This window comes from Labrus bergylta, chromosome 21 (genome assembly GCF_963930695.1).
Source record: "Labrus bergylta chromosome 21, fLabBer1.1, whole genome shotgun sequence".
Classification (NCBI taxonomy): Eukaryota; Metazoa; Chordata; class Actinopteri; order Labriformes; family Labridae; genus Labrus; species Labrus bergylta.
In genome coordinates, this window is record NC_089215.1 from 11,748,392 (window position 1) to 11,768,641 (window position 20,250).

General features: G+C 40.9%; 1 protein-coding gene across 1 annotated transcript in view; it reads left to right on the top strand.

Moving 5' to 3' along the window:
• lrp2b (low density lipoprotein receptor-related protein 2b) overlaps nucleotides 1-19,042 on the top strand; it is a 44,166-nt gene extending 25,124 nt beyond the window's left edge. The window contains exons 46-81 of the mRNA XM_029278145.2: nucleotides 131-256; nucleotides 420-539; nucleotides 1,059-1,190; nucleotides 1,419-1,620; nucleotides 1,695-1,990; nucleotides 2,810-3,326; nucleotides 3,414-3,569; nucleotides 4,370-4,540; nucleotides 4,627-4,850; nucleotides 4,936-5,113; nucleotides 6,171-6,367; nucleotides 6,583-6,828; nucleotides 7,302-7,430; nucleotides 7,690-7,809; nucleotides 8,171-8,287; nucleotides 8,381-8,497; nucleotides 8,962-9,099; nucleotides 9,236-9,358; nucleotides 11,269-11,397; nucleotides 12,568-12,699; nucleotides 12,899-13,024; nucleotides 13,327-13,470; nucleotides 13,566-13,731; nucleotides 13,820-13,948; nucleotides 14,204-14,424; nucleotides 14,536-14,718; nucleotides 14,799-14,918; nucleotides 15,402-15,489; nucleotides 15,669-15,733; nucleotides 15,855-16,035; nucleotides 16,214-16,277; nucleotides 17,140-17,271; nucleotides 17,733-17,822; nucleotides 18,082-18,156; nucleotides 18,280-18,336; nucleotides 18,695-19,042. Of these exons, the coding sequence (XP_029133978.2) occupies nucleotides 131-256; nucleotides 420-539; nucleotides 1,059-1,190; nucleotides 1,419-1,620; nucleotides 1,695-1,990; nucleotides 2,810-3,326; nucleotides 3,414-3,569; nucleotides 4,370-4,540; nucleotides 4,627-4,850; nucleotides 4,936-5,113; nucleotides 6,171-6,367; nucleotides 6,583-6,828; nucleotides 7,302-7,430; nucleotides 7,690-7,809; nucleotides 8,171-8,287; nucleotides 8,381-8,497; nucleotides 8,962-9,099; nucleotides 9,236-9,358; nucleotides 11,269-11,397; nucleotides 12,568-12,699; nucleotides 12,899-13,024; nucleotides 13,327-13,470; nucleotides 13,566-13,731; nucleotides 13,820-13,948; nucleotides 14,204-14,424; nucleotides 14,536-14,718; nucleotides 14,799-14,918; nucleotides 15,402-15,489; nucleotides 15,669-15,733; nucleotides 15,855-16,035; nucleotides 16,214-16,277; nucleotides 17,140-17,271; nucleotides 17,733-17,822; nucleotides 18,082-18,156; nucleotides 18,280-18,336; nucleotides 18,695-18,733 (5,450 nt within the window). The 3' untranslated portion in view covers nucleotides 18,734-19,042. The remainder of the gene's footprint in view (nucleotides 1-130; nucleotides 257-419; nucleotides 540-1,058; nucleotides 1,191-1,418; nucleotides 1,621-1,694; nucleotides 1,991-2,809; nucleotides 3,327-3,413; nucleotides 3,570-4,369; nucleotides 4,541-4,626; nucleotides 4,851-4,935; nucleotides 5,114-6,170; nucleotides 6,368-6,582; nucleotides 6,829-7,301; nucleotides 7,431-7,689; nucleotides 7,810-8,170; nucleotides 8,288-8,380; nucleotides 8,498-8,961; nucleotides 9,100-9,235; nucleotides 9,359-11,268; nucleotides 11,398-12,567; nucleotides 12,700-12,898; nucleotides 13,025-13,326; nucleotides 13,471-13,565; nucleotides 13,732-13,819; nucleotides 13,949-14,203; nucleotides 14,425-14,535; nucleotides 14,719-14,798; nucleotides 14,919-15,401; nucleotides 15,490-15,668; nucleotides 15,734-15,854; nucleotides 16,036-16,213; nucleotides 16,278-17,139; nucleotides 17,272-17,732; nucleotides 17,823-18,081; nucleotides 18,157-18,279; nucleotides 18,337-18,694) is intronic.
• Nucleotides 19,043-20,250: the final 1,208 nt, after the last annotated feature.

Consider the following 20,250-nt stretch of genomic DNA (forward strand, 5'->3'; position numbering starts at 1 on the left):
TCCTTTACAAAAGCATTTTTTAAGAAAATCACAGCTGTAATTTCCATTCCCAGTTACGATTCTGTGTTTCTGAATAAAAAGGAATTCATGTCTGATTCTGTTCTTCATATTTAATTATCTCCCCCTCCAGCTGACCGGACGTGTCCTGCAGGCCAGGTCAAGTGTGATAGCACCAACATCTGCATCTACCCCGAAAGCCTCTGTGATGGATACAACAACTGTGGAGACAACAGTGATGAGAATCCTCTCTTCTGCGGTGAGTTGAACGTCAAGTGTTTATGCTGCTATTGTGTCAGCGAGCGAGAAGGTTACTCATGCTGGCAACAACAATATCAGCCTTGACGTTTTATTGTATCTGCTTGTAGATCTTTACATGCATACACATCTGATCAAATGTGGATTGTATTTCTGTGCTACAGCGGGTCGTACATGCGCTCCGAATCAGTTCCGCTGTGATTCAGGGAAGTGTATCCCTGACTCTTGGGTTTGTGATGGCATCGTGGACTGTAACGATCGCACAGACGAGCCTTCCTCCTGCGGTGAGTACATTTAACATGCTGGCTGTATAGACAGGTGACATTTCTATTCTAAAGCCTTCTTGTCTTTTTATGACTGAACTGCTTGAGATAGATCGAGATCAGACTTACTTTATAGTTTTTAGCTGTTATTTTTGTGTCTCTTGTATGTTTCTAAATGTATTGTGAGTTTAGCCATTGCATTGGGGTAACACAGTTTAATATCGTTTTTTAGAATTTGTGTTTTAACTTAGTTGCTTATATCTCACAGCAAAGGTGAGCAAAATATGTAAATTGAATGGTGCTCCCCAGAGGGAGTTTGACCTACCGGTTACTCTTTTTAGGATGTCATTACTCCACTATCTATATTCACATAGGGTGTATTTGATTCACTCTCTTAATATTCACAATGTTGCATATTCAGTTCTCAATTTGTAGCCCTTTAAGCACAAAGCCAGATAGCCTTTATGTAGTTTTTGTTGCAGTATTTTAGTCTGGAGATGGAGCCGATTTCTTAATATCTATTTTTTTGTTCCCATATAGAGGATCAAATCAGAACATGCAACCCCAGCCAGTTTACTTGTACCAATGGAAACTGCATCCCCCAGTCAATGGTCTGCGATGGCAACAATGACTGCTGGGACAACAGTGACGAGGCTCCCGAGCTGCAGTGTGGTAAGACAGCAGCTTACATTTATTGACAAACAGAGGCTCATAATAGGTCACATAGTTATCTTAAAAAACACTGTGCTTTATGTTCATTTTGCTCACCAGATGTTTTTCTCCTTGTCCAGTTTCATTACGTCTGTTTAAAAAATATTAAAGCTACATTTCTGACCTTGAACATGTTTTCTGTGTCATTTAGTCAATCCATCCCTCTTAACTTCTCTCTGTCTCCTGCAGGCCAGCGTACCTGCAGCTCTAACCAGTTCACCTGCCCAACCTGGCACCCTGGTCATCCTCGCTGTGTGCCGTTGAGCTTTGTGTGTGATGGCGAGAAAGACTGCGCCAACGCGGCAGATGAGCTTCAGAATTGTCCAAACCGTACCTGCCACTTGAACGAGTTTGCCTGCTCCAATGGGCTCTGCATCTTCATCCCCTACCAGTAAGTAAGAAATGTGTGTGAGAAATGTGTTTACTGCTTGTAAACTATGTAAACTGTCATCTCCTCGTCCTCAGCTGTGACCGTGTGAACGACTGCGGGGACGGCAGTGATGAGTTGGGTTGCACCTACGACACTTGCAGCAGCAGCCAGTTCACCTGCAGTAATGGAGCCTGCATCCACTCCTCCTTCACCTGCGACGGAGAGAGCGACTGTTTGGACGGCTCCGACGAGGCAGACAGCTTGTGCATCACACCGCAGCCCACCTGTTCTCCTCAGCAGTACATGTGCAAGTCGGGCGAGTGCATAGACACTAACAAGGTGTGCAACGGGCAGAAAGACTGCCAGGACAACAGTGACGAGAAAGGCTGCGGTAAGAGAGATTTGGTAATATTATATAATGTGACAATTAGAGCCCCACCGATAATTTCAGCCGCTATTAACTTATCCAGTGACTATCAGTATCGGCTAATTTTATCACAGATATTCGCCGATATTTCACAGATTTATTTGCTTATTCATGCTCTTTAAACTCAGGTTTGAATTTGCGTTTATTCTGAAAAAATTAAACTAAAAACTCAATAATTATTTTTTTCAAATTTTATGACAAATGATGCTAGTGCTTTTTATTTCCTCGAAAAAATAAATCTTTGTGGAAAGCTGAAATATAGTTAAAATGTTAAAGTATGCAACAAAAAGGTAAGATTATATAACTTTTTCTTAACTAAGAACTAAAAATAATCATCATTATTCTTTCTATGTTTGTATGTTATACTATAATAATAATATTTGATTGTTTTCATGCTGAAACATTATCAGTTGTTGACATATTTCCTACATTTCTTTTTGCTGTTTAAACACAGTACAGCACCCCTAATGATGATAATAATAATAGAGTTAAATGCTAGATATAAAATTCTAATTAAAAAACCCTTTATCTATTTTGCACCAGTCTACACCCAGGTTACAAAGTTATTTAGCACAACAAAGTTAGATAAATGGAAAAAGCAAATGATTTTGCTTTTATAATCTGGGTTCAGTTAATTGACATACTGTTTCATGGTTTATTTAGGTTCATCCTAATCTCTGAGTTTGGTTTTCACTCTTTTGATCATATTGTGATCTCTCAATCTTATCTGTGTCAATTTTCCTGTTCTCATTAGTCATTCTTAATCTTTTTTCTTCTTTTCAGGAGTCAACGAGTGCCGCAGCCCTTCAGTCCATAAGTGTGCCCAGCTCTGCACCGACACCCTGACTGGTTACTTCTGCTCCTGCTACCCCGGCTACAAACTCATGCCAAACGGCAAAGCCTGCGAGGACCTCAACGAGTGCATCAGCACGCCTTCTGTCTGCAGCCAGATCTGTGAGAACACTGTGGGATCGTTCCACTGCAAATGTGCGCCTGGATACATACGAGAACCAGACGGACGCACATGTCGTCAGAACAGCGGCATCGCACCGTACCTGTTGTACACTAACCGCTACTACATCCGCAATATGACCACTGATGGAACACAGTTGAGTATAGTCCTGCAGGGTCTGTCCAACGTGGTGGCGTTAGACTATGATCACTCTGAGAAGAGGCTGTACTGGCTGGATGCAGGGGCAGGAAAGATTGAGAGGATGCGTTTTGACGGGAGCGACAGGGAGACTCTGGCAGATGAAGATGTGAGAGGAGCTGAAGGCCTGGCACTGGACTGGGTGGGCAGGTATGTGAAGAGGAAGAGTCTCGACACTTTTTGTATGCATTCAATCTGTCTGGCCAAAACAAATAAAACTTTGCGTGTTTCCTGCAGGAAGTTGTACTGGGTCGATGGTTATTACGGCTCGGTTCATGTCATGGAGCTGGATGGACGTAGCCAGAAACGGATGCTTTCAGGAGATTTCACAGATGGAAATAACACATACCTCATCAGCAGACCTCGTGCTGTGGCTGTTAACCCTAAATATGGGTACTTAGACACACACACACTTACACACAGACTAAAACCATTGATCTGATTTATTATATTGAAAAAAGCAAACACAATGGTATTCGCCTATTTAAAGGTTTTTACATAGGTTAGGTGTCATTTTGTGCCGTTAACACTGGTCTTGTTAAGCACAGAAATGTTATAAAATCTCACCAGAAAGAGAAGGATTCAGCACTATATCATTGTCTGGACTCATGTGTTACAATTATTGAATTGCTTGTGCCAAATATCCATCATTTGATGAAAAATGGGGATCTAAATAGATTTCCCTGCCAGTTCTCCCTGGAAGCAAAACCCTTGAAGTTACCACTAATTAGCCAAAGAAAAAGTTGACAGCATAATAATAATGGACAACAGTGAAAAGAAGCTAAGGCAAGGAACGTGATAAGAGGGGAAACTCACACAAGGCAGTGAATAGATACATGAATCCTTCAGTTGACTTATTTAGGGATGCTTTATATTCTTCAGTTGATCACATCTTTTCATGTATCATTATATTATTGTCCTTCAAAATATAAGTTATTACATAATCACTGTGTGATGATTTTAATGTTGTCATGGGACATGTCTCCTATCGTTTTGTATCATTTCATTTTGTATTGTTTCATATGGTATTGTAACATATCATACTGTACTGTTCCGCTTTGCATTGCATGTCGTCATCTCATCGTCAGAGATTCCCATCTTAATGTATCCACTGTGATTGATTCTATGTTGCTTCGCTCAGAATTTCTCATACATTTTTCTGTTCCTCCATCCCGCCCCTTTTTTGCTCCCAGTTGGCTGTACTGGACCGACTGGGGAGATGAAGCATATATCGGCAGAGTTGGCATGGATGGAACCAACATCAGTGCCATCATCACAACCAAGCTGGAGTGGCCTAACGCTCTGACCATAGACTACACCACCAACAAGATCTTCTTTGCAGATTCCCACCTTAACTTTCTGGAGTGAGTTTAGAGTCCTGAATCCTTATTTTGTTTTTAAAATCCAGACAAGTTGTATTGACCCATTCTTGTGAAAAAAAAAAATTCAGCTTTGCAGACATGGACGGCAAGAACCGCCAACGGGCCATTGCTGGTTCCCTTCCCCATGTCTTCGCTGTTTCCCTGTTTGAGGACTGGGTCTACTGGACAGACTGGAACACACACACAGTGGAGAAGGCCCACAAGTACACTGGTGAACAGCGCACAGTCATGGGCAACAACACACATCGACCCTATGACATTCATGTCTACCATCCCTACAGACAACCTCGCAGTACGTACATTTGGACTTTAGCTGTTTGAACTTTGGCTTCTCGTCTCAAAAGACTGTCGCTCAGACTTAACCATTTTCTTCCCAGGTGAAAACCCGTGCTCCACCCATCACCTGACATGCAGTCATTTGTGTCTGATTGGTCCTGGTGGGCAGCGTGCCACCTGCGAGTGTCCAGATCACTTCGTCGGCCTCATGGTGGGCTTCAAAGTCCAGTGTGTCGCTGACTGCTCCAGCACACAGTTCCGCTGTGGAGACAATGAGAGGTTGGAAATAGAACATCAGGCTGTTTATGTTTCACCTCACAGTCATTATACGTTCACTTCTTAATGTCCGGATACACATATCGGTTAATACACATAAAAGCCTGTGAATTTACAGATAAACTGCTTTATACCATCATAAGCACTAACTCATATATTCATTTTTATTTTGAATTTCAGACATATTTACTTTATTTCAACTGCAGGACATACAGCTCTCTTTGTGTATTGAGGATTAAATTGCGACAAATATGGAGAAAGAGAGAAACTATTTTGACGCAGTTAATTAGTTTTGAATGTACAGTTTTATCGTCATTGTGAATTATTAGAATTAATCACACTTTGGATCCTTTAGAGGAAAGTCAGCGTTACTCCTGAATGTCTCACATTTACAGGTTTTCTAATTTAAAGTCCTGATTTACTGAGACAAGATTTCAATATTATAGCATATTGTAGGTTTTCTATATTTAGGGTTCAGTGTTAGGCTATTTAATCGGCAATACGTTGTTATTATCTTTCTTGTTCTGGTTAATTGACTTCATCTTAAGATAGCTGACCTTTGTGACACAGCCTACTATCCTTATCAAGATGAAGGGAGATGTTTAATGTCTGCCAGTAAGCTAAACAAGAAAACACCACAAGAACTAGGAAACTGAATCATACTGACCAACTTTAGAAATAACAGATGAATCAGAATCAGCTTTATTGTCCAGGTATGCTTACACAAACAAGGAATATAACTTTGGTGAACTGTGCTCTCTTATTTACACGTATAAAATTAAATATCAACAATAAACATAATAAGCAAAGACTAATATGTACAAGACTAAATAAGAAACAGTGCAGTGGTGAATAGTACAAAAGATGCTGAAGTGACAGGATAATAAAAAATGCAGTTATGTGACAGATGGGTTAATTTATATGAGGTAGAGATGGCAAGATGTTTTACTACAAAAAGACTAAAATGGTTATGAAAGAACTTAAAGATTCAAATAACGATGAAGTAGGCTATTGAATAACATCCTGCAGATTTATTTTATATTCTGTCTCTCGTCTAAAGGTGTGTCCCCATTTGGTGGAAGTGTGACGGACAGTCAGATTGCGGCGATGGCTCAGATGAACCTCAAACTTGTCCGCCACGCCATTGCCCCATTGGCCAGTTTCAGTGTCAGGACGGTAACTGTACTTACCCCGGCTTCCTCTGTGACGGACATGCTGACTGCCCTGACAGATCAGACGAAGACGCTGCTCTCTGCAGTAAGACGACTTATACTTAATTGTAACAATAATAAAACCTGATAAGAATGGAATACTGTTCCATTTGTTTGGATTTTGCACAGAAAGTCTTAAAAATGGCAAACTATCTGGTTGAAAATCTGGCTTTTTATGAGCAAAACCCCCCAAAAAACTCAGAATGTCTGAATGTGCCTCAAACTTTCAAAGGCAAATTGACCTTTGGTCCGTCCCTATAGGTGACCACCGATGCCAGGAAAACCAGTTCCAGTGTAAAGACAAGTTGTGCATCCCAGTATCCTGGCACTGCGATGGGGTAACTGACTGTTCAGATGGCAGTGATGAAGACGCAGAGACTTGTTCTCAGAAGACTTGCAGACCAGGACAGTTCCAGTGTGCTAACGGACACTGCCTGCCGTCAAGCTACGTGTGTGACGCCCAGGACGACTGTGGGGACGGGTCTGACGAGCCGTTTGAGATCTGCAGTAAGTGCCACTCTATCTGATTGTATTTTAAGTGATTAACTCCAGAAAGAAACAAGAAAAGAAAAATGTACTGCCTGGAGAGGCAAGAGAGAAGCATGAAGTATTTTTTCAGATTCTGTGTAATAAATCTGTGATACAATGATTTTCTGGTTACATGTGTCTGTTATGATTTAGAATTGGGCTCTGCTTAGTTGGATGTTATCAAAACAAAGCCAGAGCAGACAGCTTAAACAAGCATAGACCTTTTCAATGACATACAATTAATGTTGAACTATATAATTAATGTCCACTTAGTCATGTCCCAGGAGTAATCAGACTAAATGAATTAATTGGGTGTGTGTTCTTTCCCCTCCCATTCTTTCCCACCTGCTCTTACCAACTGATCATTTTCTCAACTTGTATCATTTCATTCCTCATTTCTGCCTCTAATCTCTTTCCAATGTCTCTCTTTCTTCCTTTTTGTCTCCCTCCAGTGGGTCCAGAGTACAAGTGTGATGAGGAAACCGAGTTCTCTTGCAAGACAAATTACCGCTGTATTCCTCAGTGGGCGCGCTGTGACGGCACCAACGACTGCATTGACAACAGCGACGAGCAGGGCTGCGGTGAGTGCTCGTGTCAGCAGATTTGTTTGATGTGTGAAGGCTGGGTGCGCTTGTTGAGAAAAAATAAGGCTTTAGAGCCATTTGATTGCATTCAGTTGTGTGTAATACTGAAAACGTCTCTCCAAATGCTTAAGGGTATACATTTTGGAGAACGTTTTAAATGCAGCATTTCTAAACTTAGTTCTCTTTCTCTTTGACCACATTTTGAAGCACCTTTATATCCATCAGTGTCAATGTTTCTGCCTTTGTTTTCCCACAGAGGAGTTGACCTGTGATCCACTGGGAGACTTCCGATGTGACAACCACCGCTGTGTCCCCATCCGCTGGCAGTGTGACGGCACCAACGACTGCGGCGACGGCTCTGATGAGAGGAACTGCGGTGAGTGTCACACCCCATATTTTTCCCCTCAGTCCAAAACAAAAACAGCAAGAGCTTTATGTCAGCCAAGGTTACAGAATGATTTTTGGTTTTTTTTATCCCTTTTTTTAGGTTATCATTTCATTGTAGAGCTGCAGAAGCATCACATTTACTGATTACATTTTCCTAAATGCTGACCTATGGTTGCTGTTTTACTCAAACTAAATACTGGGACAAAAATCCCACATTAGATATCATCTATGTACAAAACTGTGTCTCTGGTAGATTTTGCCTGTGTGTTTGTATGTTAGCTGTAATATCTCATTCTGGTGTCATACTGAAGACATTTGTGTGTCCCTTTTGTGATGATTGACGTGAGTAGAGCCGAGGCCTTGCTCTGAAAGTGAGTTTCGATGTGACGACGCACAGTGCATCCCTGGAAGCTGGGTGTGTGACCATGACAACGACTGCGGGGACAACTCAGACGAGCGGGACTGTGGTGAGTGGGCGCCACACATAAACAAAGTACCTTGAAGTATTCTCTGTCACAAACAACACTTACACACACATTACCATCCTGGCTCTCCTCCAGAGTTGAAGACGTGTCGTCCAGGTACTTTCCAGTGTGACTCGGGTCATTGTATCCCCGCTGTTCTGGAGTGTGACGGCCGGGCTGATTGTCAGGATCTGTCAGATGAGACCAAATGTCGTAAGTGAACAACATGAAAAGTAATGGCTGCCTGTTGTTCGCAGGGTTTAATTGATTGTGTTTTTAATTTGTTTTGTTTTTGTGAAAAGTAGCCCTTAAATCATATTTTTAACCAAATGCTGTGAGAGAAAGAAATAGAGTAGAAGTGGTTGACTCAAATTCACACGTCCTGTATTTGTGCAATTTAGACTTTAGACTTAGAGTTTAGCTGAAATTTTGATAATTTTAAAACAAAAAATTCCCAACCCTGGGTTGCCAAGGACTTCTACTTCTGATGCTGTTATTGAAACAGGAATGGCTATCATTCAATTTGTACTCATATTTAAGATGAAAGATGATAGTGAAAAACCTACTGGGGAGCTACTAGTTGTGACTCTTTTTACACAAAGGAGAGTCACAGAGAGATTATCCACAGGTCTTAAAGTCTAAATAAATGACATAACTTTTTTTCCCCTTCCCGACAGCTACTCGTTTCCCAGGAGGCCGTTGGTGCCCTCAGAGCCAGTTCGAGTGTGCGAACCGTCTGTGTGTGAGCCAGAGCTGGGTGTGTGACGGCACCGATGACTGCGGGGACCGCTCCGACGAACAGCTCACTTTATGCTGTGAGAATCATTTACTTTTACTCATTTTGTTTTAAATCACAGACATGTAGAGAGATTTGCATTGATTTGATAGGCTGACATGATAAACAGCTGCAGTATCAGTCTGAACTGTGTGTGTGTGTGTGTGTTTGTGCAGTGAACATCACCTGTGAGATGCCATCTAAGTTCCGCTGTGCAAACGGATACTGCGTCTACTCCGGCCTGCTGTGCAACCAGAAGGACGACTGTGGAGACGGCAGTGACGAGAAGGAGGAACTCTGTATGACTCACACACAGAAAACACGATCTTTATACTGTAGTTCATTGAACAGAAAACCTGCCTCTTACTCTATGTGGAACCAATTTAAAAGTCAAAACCTTTCAAAAAAAATTGCTTTGCTATGACTATGTCTTCTTCAGTTGGGGAAACTAATAATGAAGACTTCCGCCACAACTTGCAATTTGAAAGAGGACCTGTAAATTAAAAACAAAGATTACTAAGTGATGAATCAGATTTACGTCTATTGGCCAAGTACACATCAATAAATCTGAGTCCAGTTGTTCACTTCAGAGGATAAATGTACAACTACTAGGGCTGTGCTGGATGCTTCAAAGCCTTAAAACTTCTACTGTTGCCAAGGTAACCGATGTCTGAACCAGTATTGAATGCGGTGTCTTGCAAACAAGTAATGGTCTTGTTGTGCATCTCTGCCTCAGACTTCATATTTTTCTTAGCTGGCTTTCTACAGCTACGTTCAACATGTAACGTAGGAAGACTTCACCAATCACAAGCATGAGATTATCAGTTTTATCATATAGTTTGTGTAATATGGGAAATCTAACATTGAGAGACTGCAGTAGGCGATGGAAGGAATACAGTTAGTAAGCTAAAACAAGCTTGTGGTGGAAAAATCAATGCTTATTTTATTTAACCTTTAAAAATCGAAATGCCAAGTAGCTATTTTTATTTCATCTATAGCAGTAATTTAGTGAAGATGATTAATATCTGACTCATAAAATAATGAATAATAACTACAAGTTTGCTGAAAGTATGATTAGGATACTGTCTTTGTATGTCCCCATGACAAGTTAACACAAGCTTTTCAGCTTTTACCCTCCGTAAGAAAATCCAGAGTCCCTCAGACCAGGCTGAACCACTATGAACATTCATTTGTGCTGATTTCCATTCATATTCTGAAAAACAGGTAGTGTAGGATGTGCCAAGGGGCTGTGCCATATGTTTGTCACTGCTGCAGGAAGATGTTTTTCAGTGTATATGTGGAACTGTTTCACGTTTATTGTGATCTCTATTTATGTATTTTTAATTAATTATCTTGAAACTGCTGGACAGAATCCAACATAAAGCATTGAAGATTTCTCATTCAAAAGTTAAAAACACACAGATACAAGCATGATTCAAATACGCAGCTCATATAGAAACAGAGATATTGTGTGTAGACGCACTTCCCTTATACACAGTACATTTTTGTACACAGTATATTACAGTTGTTTCTTTAGATTAAACATGTTGTGTTCTCATCCTCCATTTTAAACATAACAATTGCTCATTTGTAATAAGTTCATGTTCAGTAAATGAACCACTAGTCATCAGTTTCTGATTCACGTAGGATTAATCTGAACATCACTAATGCCTTGTGAACTTTCCCCTCGTGAGGCCTGCAAAATGAGAAATTCCGAAATCACATCAGGATATCTGCTCAGCACAGAAAGCCTGAAACATACAAGGGATAAGGAAATAGTCTGTATTATGGAATTGTTACACAATCAGCTTACACGTCAATCAGAGCAAATTATTTTGAGAGGAGATTAAATAGTTGCTGGACATTGCCTGGCTCATCTAAATCCATTTGTTGTCAGGGAGGAGAGAGCCGAAGAAAACACAGGGGAGGCTGTGAAGAAGCCTTCCATTGAAGGAAAGATTTAGTAGATATAGGAAATATATTTTTCTCTAACTTCACTGTGTGGGATGCTTGAAAACCGTTTATTTTATCTGCCAGTGTGGGTAGTCGCTTTATTTTCACATATTTCTTCCCTTTCTTCGTTTAAAATGTTGTCTGAGCTCTAAAATGTGAAACAGAAGTGGAGGCGGACATGTTCCCGCGGACACACACCCATCGACCTTCACTGTGTGTTGGTACTGATGACTCACTCTGACTGTGTCCTTCTCAGGCCGTGAGCCCACGCTGCCCCCCTGCACGCTGGACCAGTTCAAATGCACAAACGGACACTGCGTGGCCCTGCTGTATGTCTGCGACCACAACGACAACTGTGGGGACCGCACGGACGAGTTAGGCTGCAGTGAGTAGCAGGACACAACACGACAACACATCCTGACGGTGTTCTGTTTTAATCGGACAATATCACGAGAGGTAGCACTGCTGTGAAAAATGGAGTCAATGGGGAATTACAAAGAAGTGCAGTTCCTTAAGTGTCTAAAAAAAACAAAGAATGACCATTTAGCCTCATATTGTAATGCCCATTTAACATGTTTACAGCCTGGTTACAAAGAGGCTTTGGTCTCTAAAGATTATTTCTTTAGTGGTCAAACTTGTACTTGAGGTGAATTGTTTTATTACTCATCAATTTTGATTATATTGAGGCTTGAAGTTTTATATAATTAGACTTAAGAGCAGCGTTTCTGATTCGACTGACAGTGGTTGAGTTGTATCGAGGAGGCCAGGCTTCACTTGATTAAAATCCTCTTACTAACAGTAACCTGTCTGATTTTTGAAGAGCTAGACATGCTAGATGGGCATCATTCAGAAAGACAATCATTCCACCAGCTTCAACTCAATCTCTCTGCCTGCTTCTCAATTCTCCAGAAGTTAGTTGGAGTCGTCATTTCCAATATAGTGAGCGCCCATTGTTTGGCGCGTCTTAAGAAATGGCTGGCCCCCTTAAAGGCCAATTGAATGGGCCGTCTGCAGATGTCATTTAATATCAATTCATGTGTGTTGGATCATTAGCGTTACACTCTTGACAAACATGTGCCTCCTCAGCCGACCTCCCATCAGCATTTGGAGCTATTATTCATCTATCCATCCCGCCATTTTGCAATGCTCATCCGGTCTAGACCTGATTATCACTAAGCGTCTGATATTTATGAGAAAAGATCTCCAATTAGAAGTTCTGGATCTCACAACCATGAGATACAAGTCTGTAGTCTGGTATTAACAGAAAAATTTAAATGGATAAAACACTTTTTTTTATTTGGAGATAATTTTGTAAGGCTAAGGATGGATGGATATGGATGTGTGTGAATAAAACCTTTTTCAAACACAAATTTACGTCCGATCCATCTATGTGCACACCAAGCTTCAGTCAAGGAGAATCATTGTCACCAGACACCTCAAGTATTGTCAATAGCTAAATTATTCTGCCTACGTAAGCAGAGTCTCTTTAATTTAATCTGCAGTAAGCAGCTGTTTGGAATTTGTAAATAACGTGCTCTGTGTTGTCTGGCAACAGATTTTGGCAAAGATCGAAACTGTGACGAGAAACTGTGTCAGCACGAGTGCACCAACCTGAACGGCACTGGTTTCATCTGCTCCTGTAGACCCGGATACAGAGTGAACCCAGAGAGCACCTACAACTGCCTGGGTACACACACACACACACACACACACACACACACACACACACACACACACACACACACACACACACACAAAATAAATAATTACATATCTTTGTTCCAGAATCAGATATTATGGTTAAAGTCAAATCTCAAATATGAACAAAAGTGAACCTCTGCCTCTCTTTAAACTCTTTTCTCACAAAGCTCTCGTCACTCTTTCAGATATCGACGAGTGTGAGGTGTTCGGCACCTGTCCTCAGGTGTGTAAGAACACCAAGGGCGGCTACGACTGTGAATGTGCGCCTGGTTACAGGAGAGTTGGCGACGGCAGCATGTGCGAGGCTCAGGGTGAGACGTGAGCAACACAGAACAGATCAGTACAACTTAAGTCTTATGTCTGTCTTTACAATGATAATGTTTTTGTAAATTAAGTAAGAAGCTTGGCCTACTTTCATTCCCCTGTTGTAATTTTCTCCTTTTTAGAGTTCTACAAAGTATAGCATGTGTATCAAATATAAAGACAAATAAAGATCTTTCAGGAACTTGTCTTAAATATCTAAGTTTTGATCTAACATGTTCAAAAAAGACCAAGACTGGGCAAACAGTTTTCTTTGGATCTAAGAATGTGTTTATGTGTGTTTCTCCCTCAGGAGCAACTCCCATTCTGCTTCTACCTGAAAACATTCGTATCCGGAGGTTCAACCTGCAGGCAGAGACTTACCACGACTTTCTCCAAGAGGAGGAGCACATCATGGCGCTGGACTACGACTGGGACCACAACAACACGGGATACAGTGGGTCACACAGAGTGGGAAAGATAGAAGACAATGTTTTTCCCCCCACAAAATTACAGAAATGACAACTCTTTGGAACTGTCTGTGTTTGTCAGGTATGGTGTACTTCACTGTAGCCGGTAAGGACTCTGTCCCGGGTGCCATCAAGAGAGCGTACATACCTTCAGTGGACGACGGCAGCAACAACATCGGAGCTGCTGTCGACCTCGGCATCAAATACATCACCAATCCAGACGGCATCGCTGTGGACTGGGTGGGCAGGTGTGTTTGAACGGACAAGTCTGAACCTCAAGAGCCCTCCTTTCATAAAGTGGATTGGTGAATATTGTTGCATTTCTTCTGCCTGTAGGAACCTTTACTGGGCCGACTCCAGAGTGAAGAGGTTAGAGGTGGCCATGTTGGACGGACGCTACAGAAAGCACCTGGTCAAGACTGAGCTGGGCCACCCATCCGCTGTGGCTGTTAACCCACGACTGGGGTGAGACAGACACACCACACCTGATTATAAAGAACTGAATCACAGACTATAATACATTTAAGGCGGCAGTTAATAAAGTTTCTTGTTACTTTGTGGCTCACAATCAGTTCTTGATTAACTCAAGCGACAACAATTTTAACTCTTAGTGGGGAAAGACAATTATTGTTTAGATTGAACTACTTACCAAGTTGTCCATGGCACTTCAAGCTTCTTATATCAGGACTCGGACCTCTGAACTCTGTATTTTTTCTGCAGGATGTTGTACTGGGCCGACCGAGGACAAGCAGCCAAGATCGAGTGTTCTTGGCTGGACGGTCAGGAGAGGAAAGTCCTGGTAGCTGATGGCCTTGGTTGGCCCACTGGCCTGTCAATCGACTTCACTAACGGAGACAGGATTTACTGGTCTGACTCCAAGGAGAGCCGCATAGAGTCTGTTCTGCCTTCAGGAGAGGAACGCAAAACTGCTGTTTTCATAGGTGAAGAATATTTGTCAGATTACTTTTATTCACAAAGGGTTTCAATTTCAGTATTTGAATTTTTTTTGTAATCTTGAGTCTGGGTTCAACTTTCTACATTTTGTTGCCTAGACGTGAGAAATCCGTTCAGTGTTAACGTATTCGAGGACCACGTTTACTGGAGCACCGAGGAGAAAGGCGAGGTGTTCCGCCAGAACAAGTTCGGCCGCGGGGCCAAGACGAAGCTGCTGACTGCCGGGCCCTGGCTGACCCAGGTCTCTGTGTACCAGCAGCAGAGATACAACTCCATCGGCAGTAAGCTACACACTCAAACACATGAACATGCACTGTGCTGTTTTAAGCATGCAGGATGATATTAATCTTTTTGTCCACAGTGAAGAATCCGTGTAAGGGAACCTGCAGCCACCTGTGTTTGCTACGACCGGGAGGTTACTCCTGCGGCTGCCCTGAGGGCACCAGCTTCATTACAGGCAGTGACACTGAATGTGATGCAGGTTGGAAAAGATAAACAGTTAAAGCCTCTATGAGGAGTTTTAAACCGCTCATTAAACAGACTGAAATGAATAGTGATGCATCTTTAGGACCTAGAGAAGCAGATCATTAGCAACGGGGCACGGGGTTGGTGTTAGACAAGGCAAATTACAGCGACTGATTTCACAATGACGGAAAAATGTGACTATTAAAAGAAAGCGGGATGAGGTTTTTTTTGTTTTTGTTAAAAAGAGATAAGATTAAAAGTTCCTCACTTCCTCTGTAATCAGGATCAAAGTAATGAATCAGTGACCTATACTGCATAGACACAGACAAACACAGAGTAAGTGTTAGAATGAGAGAAGAGGAGGAAAAAGGGAGGAAAGAGAGAAAGAGTTTTGAAGTCGTAAATCTGTAGTTTACCTCTAAATGTTCCAGTGAAACTAAATTATGTTCCTGCTTAAAACATTTTTTATTTTGTTTCGTGAATCTTTCAATAATTTCAGGATTTGATCCTCCACCCACCATGCCTCCACCATGTCAGTGTTTGAATGGAGGCACATGCTACTTTGATGACAACAAGGCGCTCTGCAAGTAAGACTTTTTCTGTGCACATAGATAGACATAGACTGAATGTAAAAACTCTACTTTTGCAGTAATAATTAAACTACTTGAAACCGATCAAAGAGAGATTCATCACTCATCAATAGATGATTGAATAGGCTCATACTCTGGAAATGGGTCATCTCATATGTTTGTATTTTGTCTCACAGATGCCCTCCTGAGTGGCAGGGAGATAATTGCCAGACAAGTGTGGCCAGCCTGGTGGCATCCTCAGGTTTATTTCATTTTACAACTTAAAAAAATACATTAAAACATTTCAAATCCTTTCAAAGGGACATTTTGAACTTTGTTATTAATGAGCTGCTTGTTCTTCCCTCTCTGCCCATTGGTCTCAGTTGGGATAGCGATTGGGGTGACGATAGTGATCGTGGCTCTGCTGACTGCTCTGGTCTATGCTGCCAAAAAGAAGTCCAACATGCTGGAAACGCTACGAGACAAATTACCCAGCATGCCCAGTATGCCATCTATGCCATCAATGCCGTCAATGCCGTCAATGCCCTCAATGCCGACCTTTAGGTGAGAGAAGAGACAACCACACTAAATGAACAAACTTTTTCAAAAGTACCAAATTCTGTAAAATAAGGCTAAAGAAAGAGACATTACTGTGTGCTTCAGACTATTCGGCACACGTGTAGGTTTTCTATGTTACTCTCAGTATGTTTGTGCATCTTACGTGTGCCTTTATTATTTTCAGAAATGGAGTGTCTCCAAATGCTGCGAACACAGACGGGACTGAAACCATCCTGAACTCTGAAGCAGTCAGTATCAAATCATTCATCGATGACTTAACAAATATGATGATTTGAATCAATACTACTGCTCCAATCGATACTCTGCCAATCCATCTCCATCCATCCATCTCTTTAATTCTTATCAAAGCATTTCATTTAAAAGTAAACATTCAGAACAGGATTATCATTTATTCATTTTCTCAATATTAATTAACATGTTTCCAAAGTGGCAGCAGCAGCATTTCACCAGCACTCACTATTGAGCTTGTTGCACACATGTACTTCTAAAGATTCCTTGAAATTTCATTGCAGCCTGAACTCGTTCAAGTTAATTTCTCCGTGTTGGTGATCCCCATTTCAGTTGGGCGCCAGTCACAGGATGTAAACGTCATCTTGCAATCTTTTGTGCATGTGTGAAAACACCTAAACAATAGAGAAATATCTCCCTGGATGTCATTGAAGCTAAGCTATCGACATGATAACTGGAAGTACATTATTAACCACTTTAAATCATTCATCCTGTCCTCTGATATCTTTCTTAATGAAGAAAACCTGCTTGGCAAAAGACGAGCTGGTTTGTTATTAAAGTCTGCTGTCTGAGTCATAGACCTCAAGGAAATTGCTTAATTTTTAGATTTATGAAAAGATACAGCTCAACCAATGACAAATGGGATACTACTGTATTAACACACAAATGGAAAATAAATCTTTTCAGCATGTTAAACATGTTTTGATAAATTTTGGCTTTTTAAATGCAGAAGTTTTGAAAGACATTAGAAGCTGCACCAACGTCCATAAATAAAAACCACCAAACATTAAGCAGGTCTTTGACGACCATTCATTCTGACAACCAAAGAGGTGTTTTGATGATGTGCTTGTCTGTCTTCAGGTTCCCTGTATGTCCGTGTCGATGGTGGACTCAAATGGGAAGAATTTTGAGAACCCGGCGTATGAAGCTGGAGAAAATCCTGCAGCTGAAGGCGATGTGACAAACACCTCTGCTCCTGATGGAACCAACAAGGTCAATCCAAAAAAAAAACACTGCCCGCCTGTACACTTCATTGATTCTTCTTTACCTCCTGGGTGACTGTCTATATACACGACAGGCTGCATGGCAACAGTTTCAGATTTTACACACAGAAGGTCTATTTGTTAAGACAAAACAAACTTGGTGTTGTTGTTGTTTGGTACCTATAAACCCACAGTTTTGTATAAAGACGTGCAAAATGATCCAAAAGTAGAGTGCAAGTAGTTTGTGGATGAACGCTTACATATGTTGAAGAATGAAGTTCAAGTGAACTGGTGAAACTACAAATTATTAAGTAGAAAAAGATGAATTCAGACTGAGTAAGTCTGTGATTCTTTGCTTCTAATTAGATTTAGTTACACAGCTTGTGATAAATAAAGGTTTCTCACAGGCTTGACAACCCTAGTTTATATATAGATGAAATCATTCTGATGATCCTGTGTTTCCCTCCTCAGGAGTACGTTAGCAACCCCCTGTACGTGGAAGGAGTTCAAGTTGTGGCTACTCCCTCAAGAAATGCAGCCAAACCTGCTGCAGCGAACAAAGTCAGATTCACATTCATCAACCATTCACATTTCACACCACATTTTTAGACCTAATAACTAAAAAAAAAATGAATTCTTTAATATCAAATGGCACTGAAAAATCAGAGATTGAAAGCTGTTATTACATAATGATCGTTATTGTCGGTACATTTCCCCAAATTCTCTCCCAGCTCTGAACTTTTTCTTGATGAGATGTTCAACAGTTAGTTTAATATTTCTTAATGCTTTGTTAATTGTTCGGCCTTGTTGCTTTCATTAGGAGGCTTTTGAGAACCCGGCATACAGCTCAGAGTCAGACGTCACTGCTGCACAACCAGCTGCTTCAAGCATACAGGTAACCATGGAGACACATGTCACAGTTCTACAACGCAATGTTGTCTGCTGGTTTTCCAAAAACATCAGCAATTACTTGCTCTGATTGTATGAACAATTCTCATTTGTCACTTTCTCCCCCCAGCTGTTTGAACCCATAGTGGATGACAGTTTGGCGTCTTTCAAAAACCCAATATACACGGTGAGTCCATCATGACAACAAACTCAGACTGAATGTGTTTGGAGGATAAAAAGGCCTCAAACAATCTGTTAATTATTCTGGATTTCATTCAAAATGCTTTTTTTTCATAGAGCTATACAATTCTTAAAGGTGTCTGTATGCATTTTTAACTGCATTTTTACAGTCTTGGAGCCGTTGCTACGGGAACCTTTATTTGTAAATCATGAAACATGAGTCTATCGATTGCAGTGCTATATATTCTGCTTCTACAGCTTTACTTTGTCTTTAAATGCCAACGTATGAACATGTTATAAAAGGCTGGAAACATGACATCTCATTGCTGCCATTTATAAGCAACCCGTTTGTGATCTTCCACCAGGACAACGCGTTTGAACAAGCTCCACACTCCGACGCTTGACGTGAACTTCACAACAAGGACTTTAAACTCGCTTTGATCTGAGGATGCTAAAGAGAATTCAACAAATCCACCAAAACTGTTTGTGAAAGAAGAATATTATTTGTGCTACAACATGCTTACATTTAATTTTTTCTGTGAATTAAATGTCAATTTTCTTTTTTTTCATGATTTTTTGTAACTAATGGGACTTAATCAAAACCAATATAGCGAATAGAAACTTGTAAATTATGTGTTTATGATTCAAGATTTTTAATCGTTATGTACATTTTGATTGTAAAAACGTTGAATAATAAAAGTGCTATTGTCATATTTTTTTGTGCAGTAAACATGTACTGATTTGACTGCAAATAGGATAAGATGTGGCACATCATTTCAGACCCAGGACCTTTTAACTACTGAACATAATTCCTCTCTTATCTTTTTCTTGTGCAACAAATCACAGAGGGATCTGTTGTTACGGCAAAGCTCTCTGCTTTTATCCACTCTTCTCATCACAGACAGGAACTCTGATCCCACAGCTCGTTCATCTGACCCAGTGAGCTGAGATGAAATGCTTTGTCACCATCCATTTAATCACACACAGACACAATTTAAGACCATGATCATAGTTCAACAGCTCCTCTTCTCTCCTCCTGTCCCGAACGTCTGAATGCATCAAGGTCTCTTTTTGAGCGAGCAGCAACCAGATTAACAAGACGAGCAAAGGGACAGAAGAAGAGTGGGAAAGAATACAGTTTAAAGGAGTGAAGATAAGTTGAAACACAACAGGGAGGAATGCAAAGGGAGTAATAGCGTTCTGTGTTAAGGTCAGGGATGATTCATAGTCCATGTTTTCAAAGCTTCAGTCCCCCACAAAGCATCTCTGAGCATCAGCCAAAACATGTCCTGAACCCGCTCGCTGGGAGACATAGACATGGAGGGAGGGGATAAATAGAAATGCTTAGTTTTGAGAGGGGCGGGCCCGAGGAGGCGTGCGGTTTGTAGCATGTGTGCACATTATGCTGCCTTCAGGAGCTGTCGGGATCTTCAATGATATATCGAACAATGGGAGTACATACTAATGATTGGCCAACAAGGTAAGCTATTGTTTTTTTTCCAATCACGTGATGTGATTAATATTTGGAAAGGTGAGGCTTATACTTGAAAATTAAATCATAATCGTCATTTATTGCATGTTTTAGATAAATATCTTAGAATAGTATATGAAAAGATGAAGATGAGTGATCCTATAGCATACCCATAGAGGCGAGGTCATTACACTTTTATAAGCAGATTACTGTTTGTATGGAAATTTACTTTTGCCAGGTACAAACAAATATGAAATACTAAAAGGATATTCTGATAAAACTTTGGATTATGACTTTCCATAAAATCTAAACTATGAGATACAAAGTCATTTGCAATGAGGTAGGTTACACATTTTATCCCAGAGAAAATCATGAGAATCTCTAAACTGATGTACTTGTCTGTCAGAGTTTTGAGTTGAAGGAGGGTAACTAGTACACAGTTTACGTGTA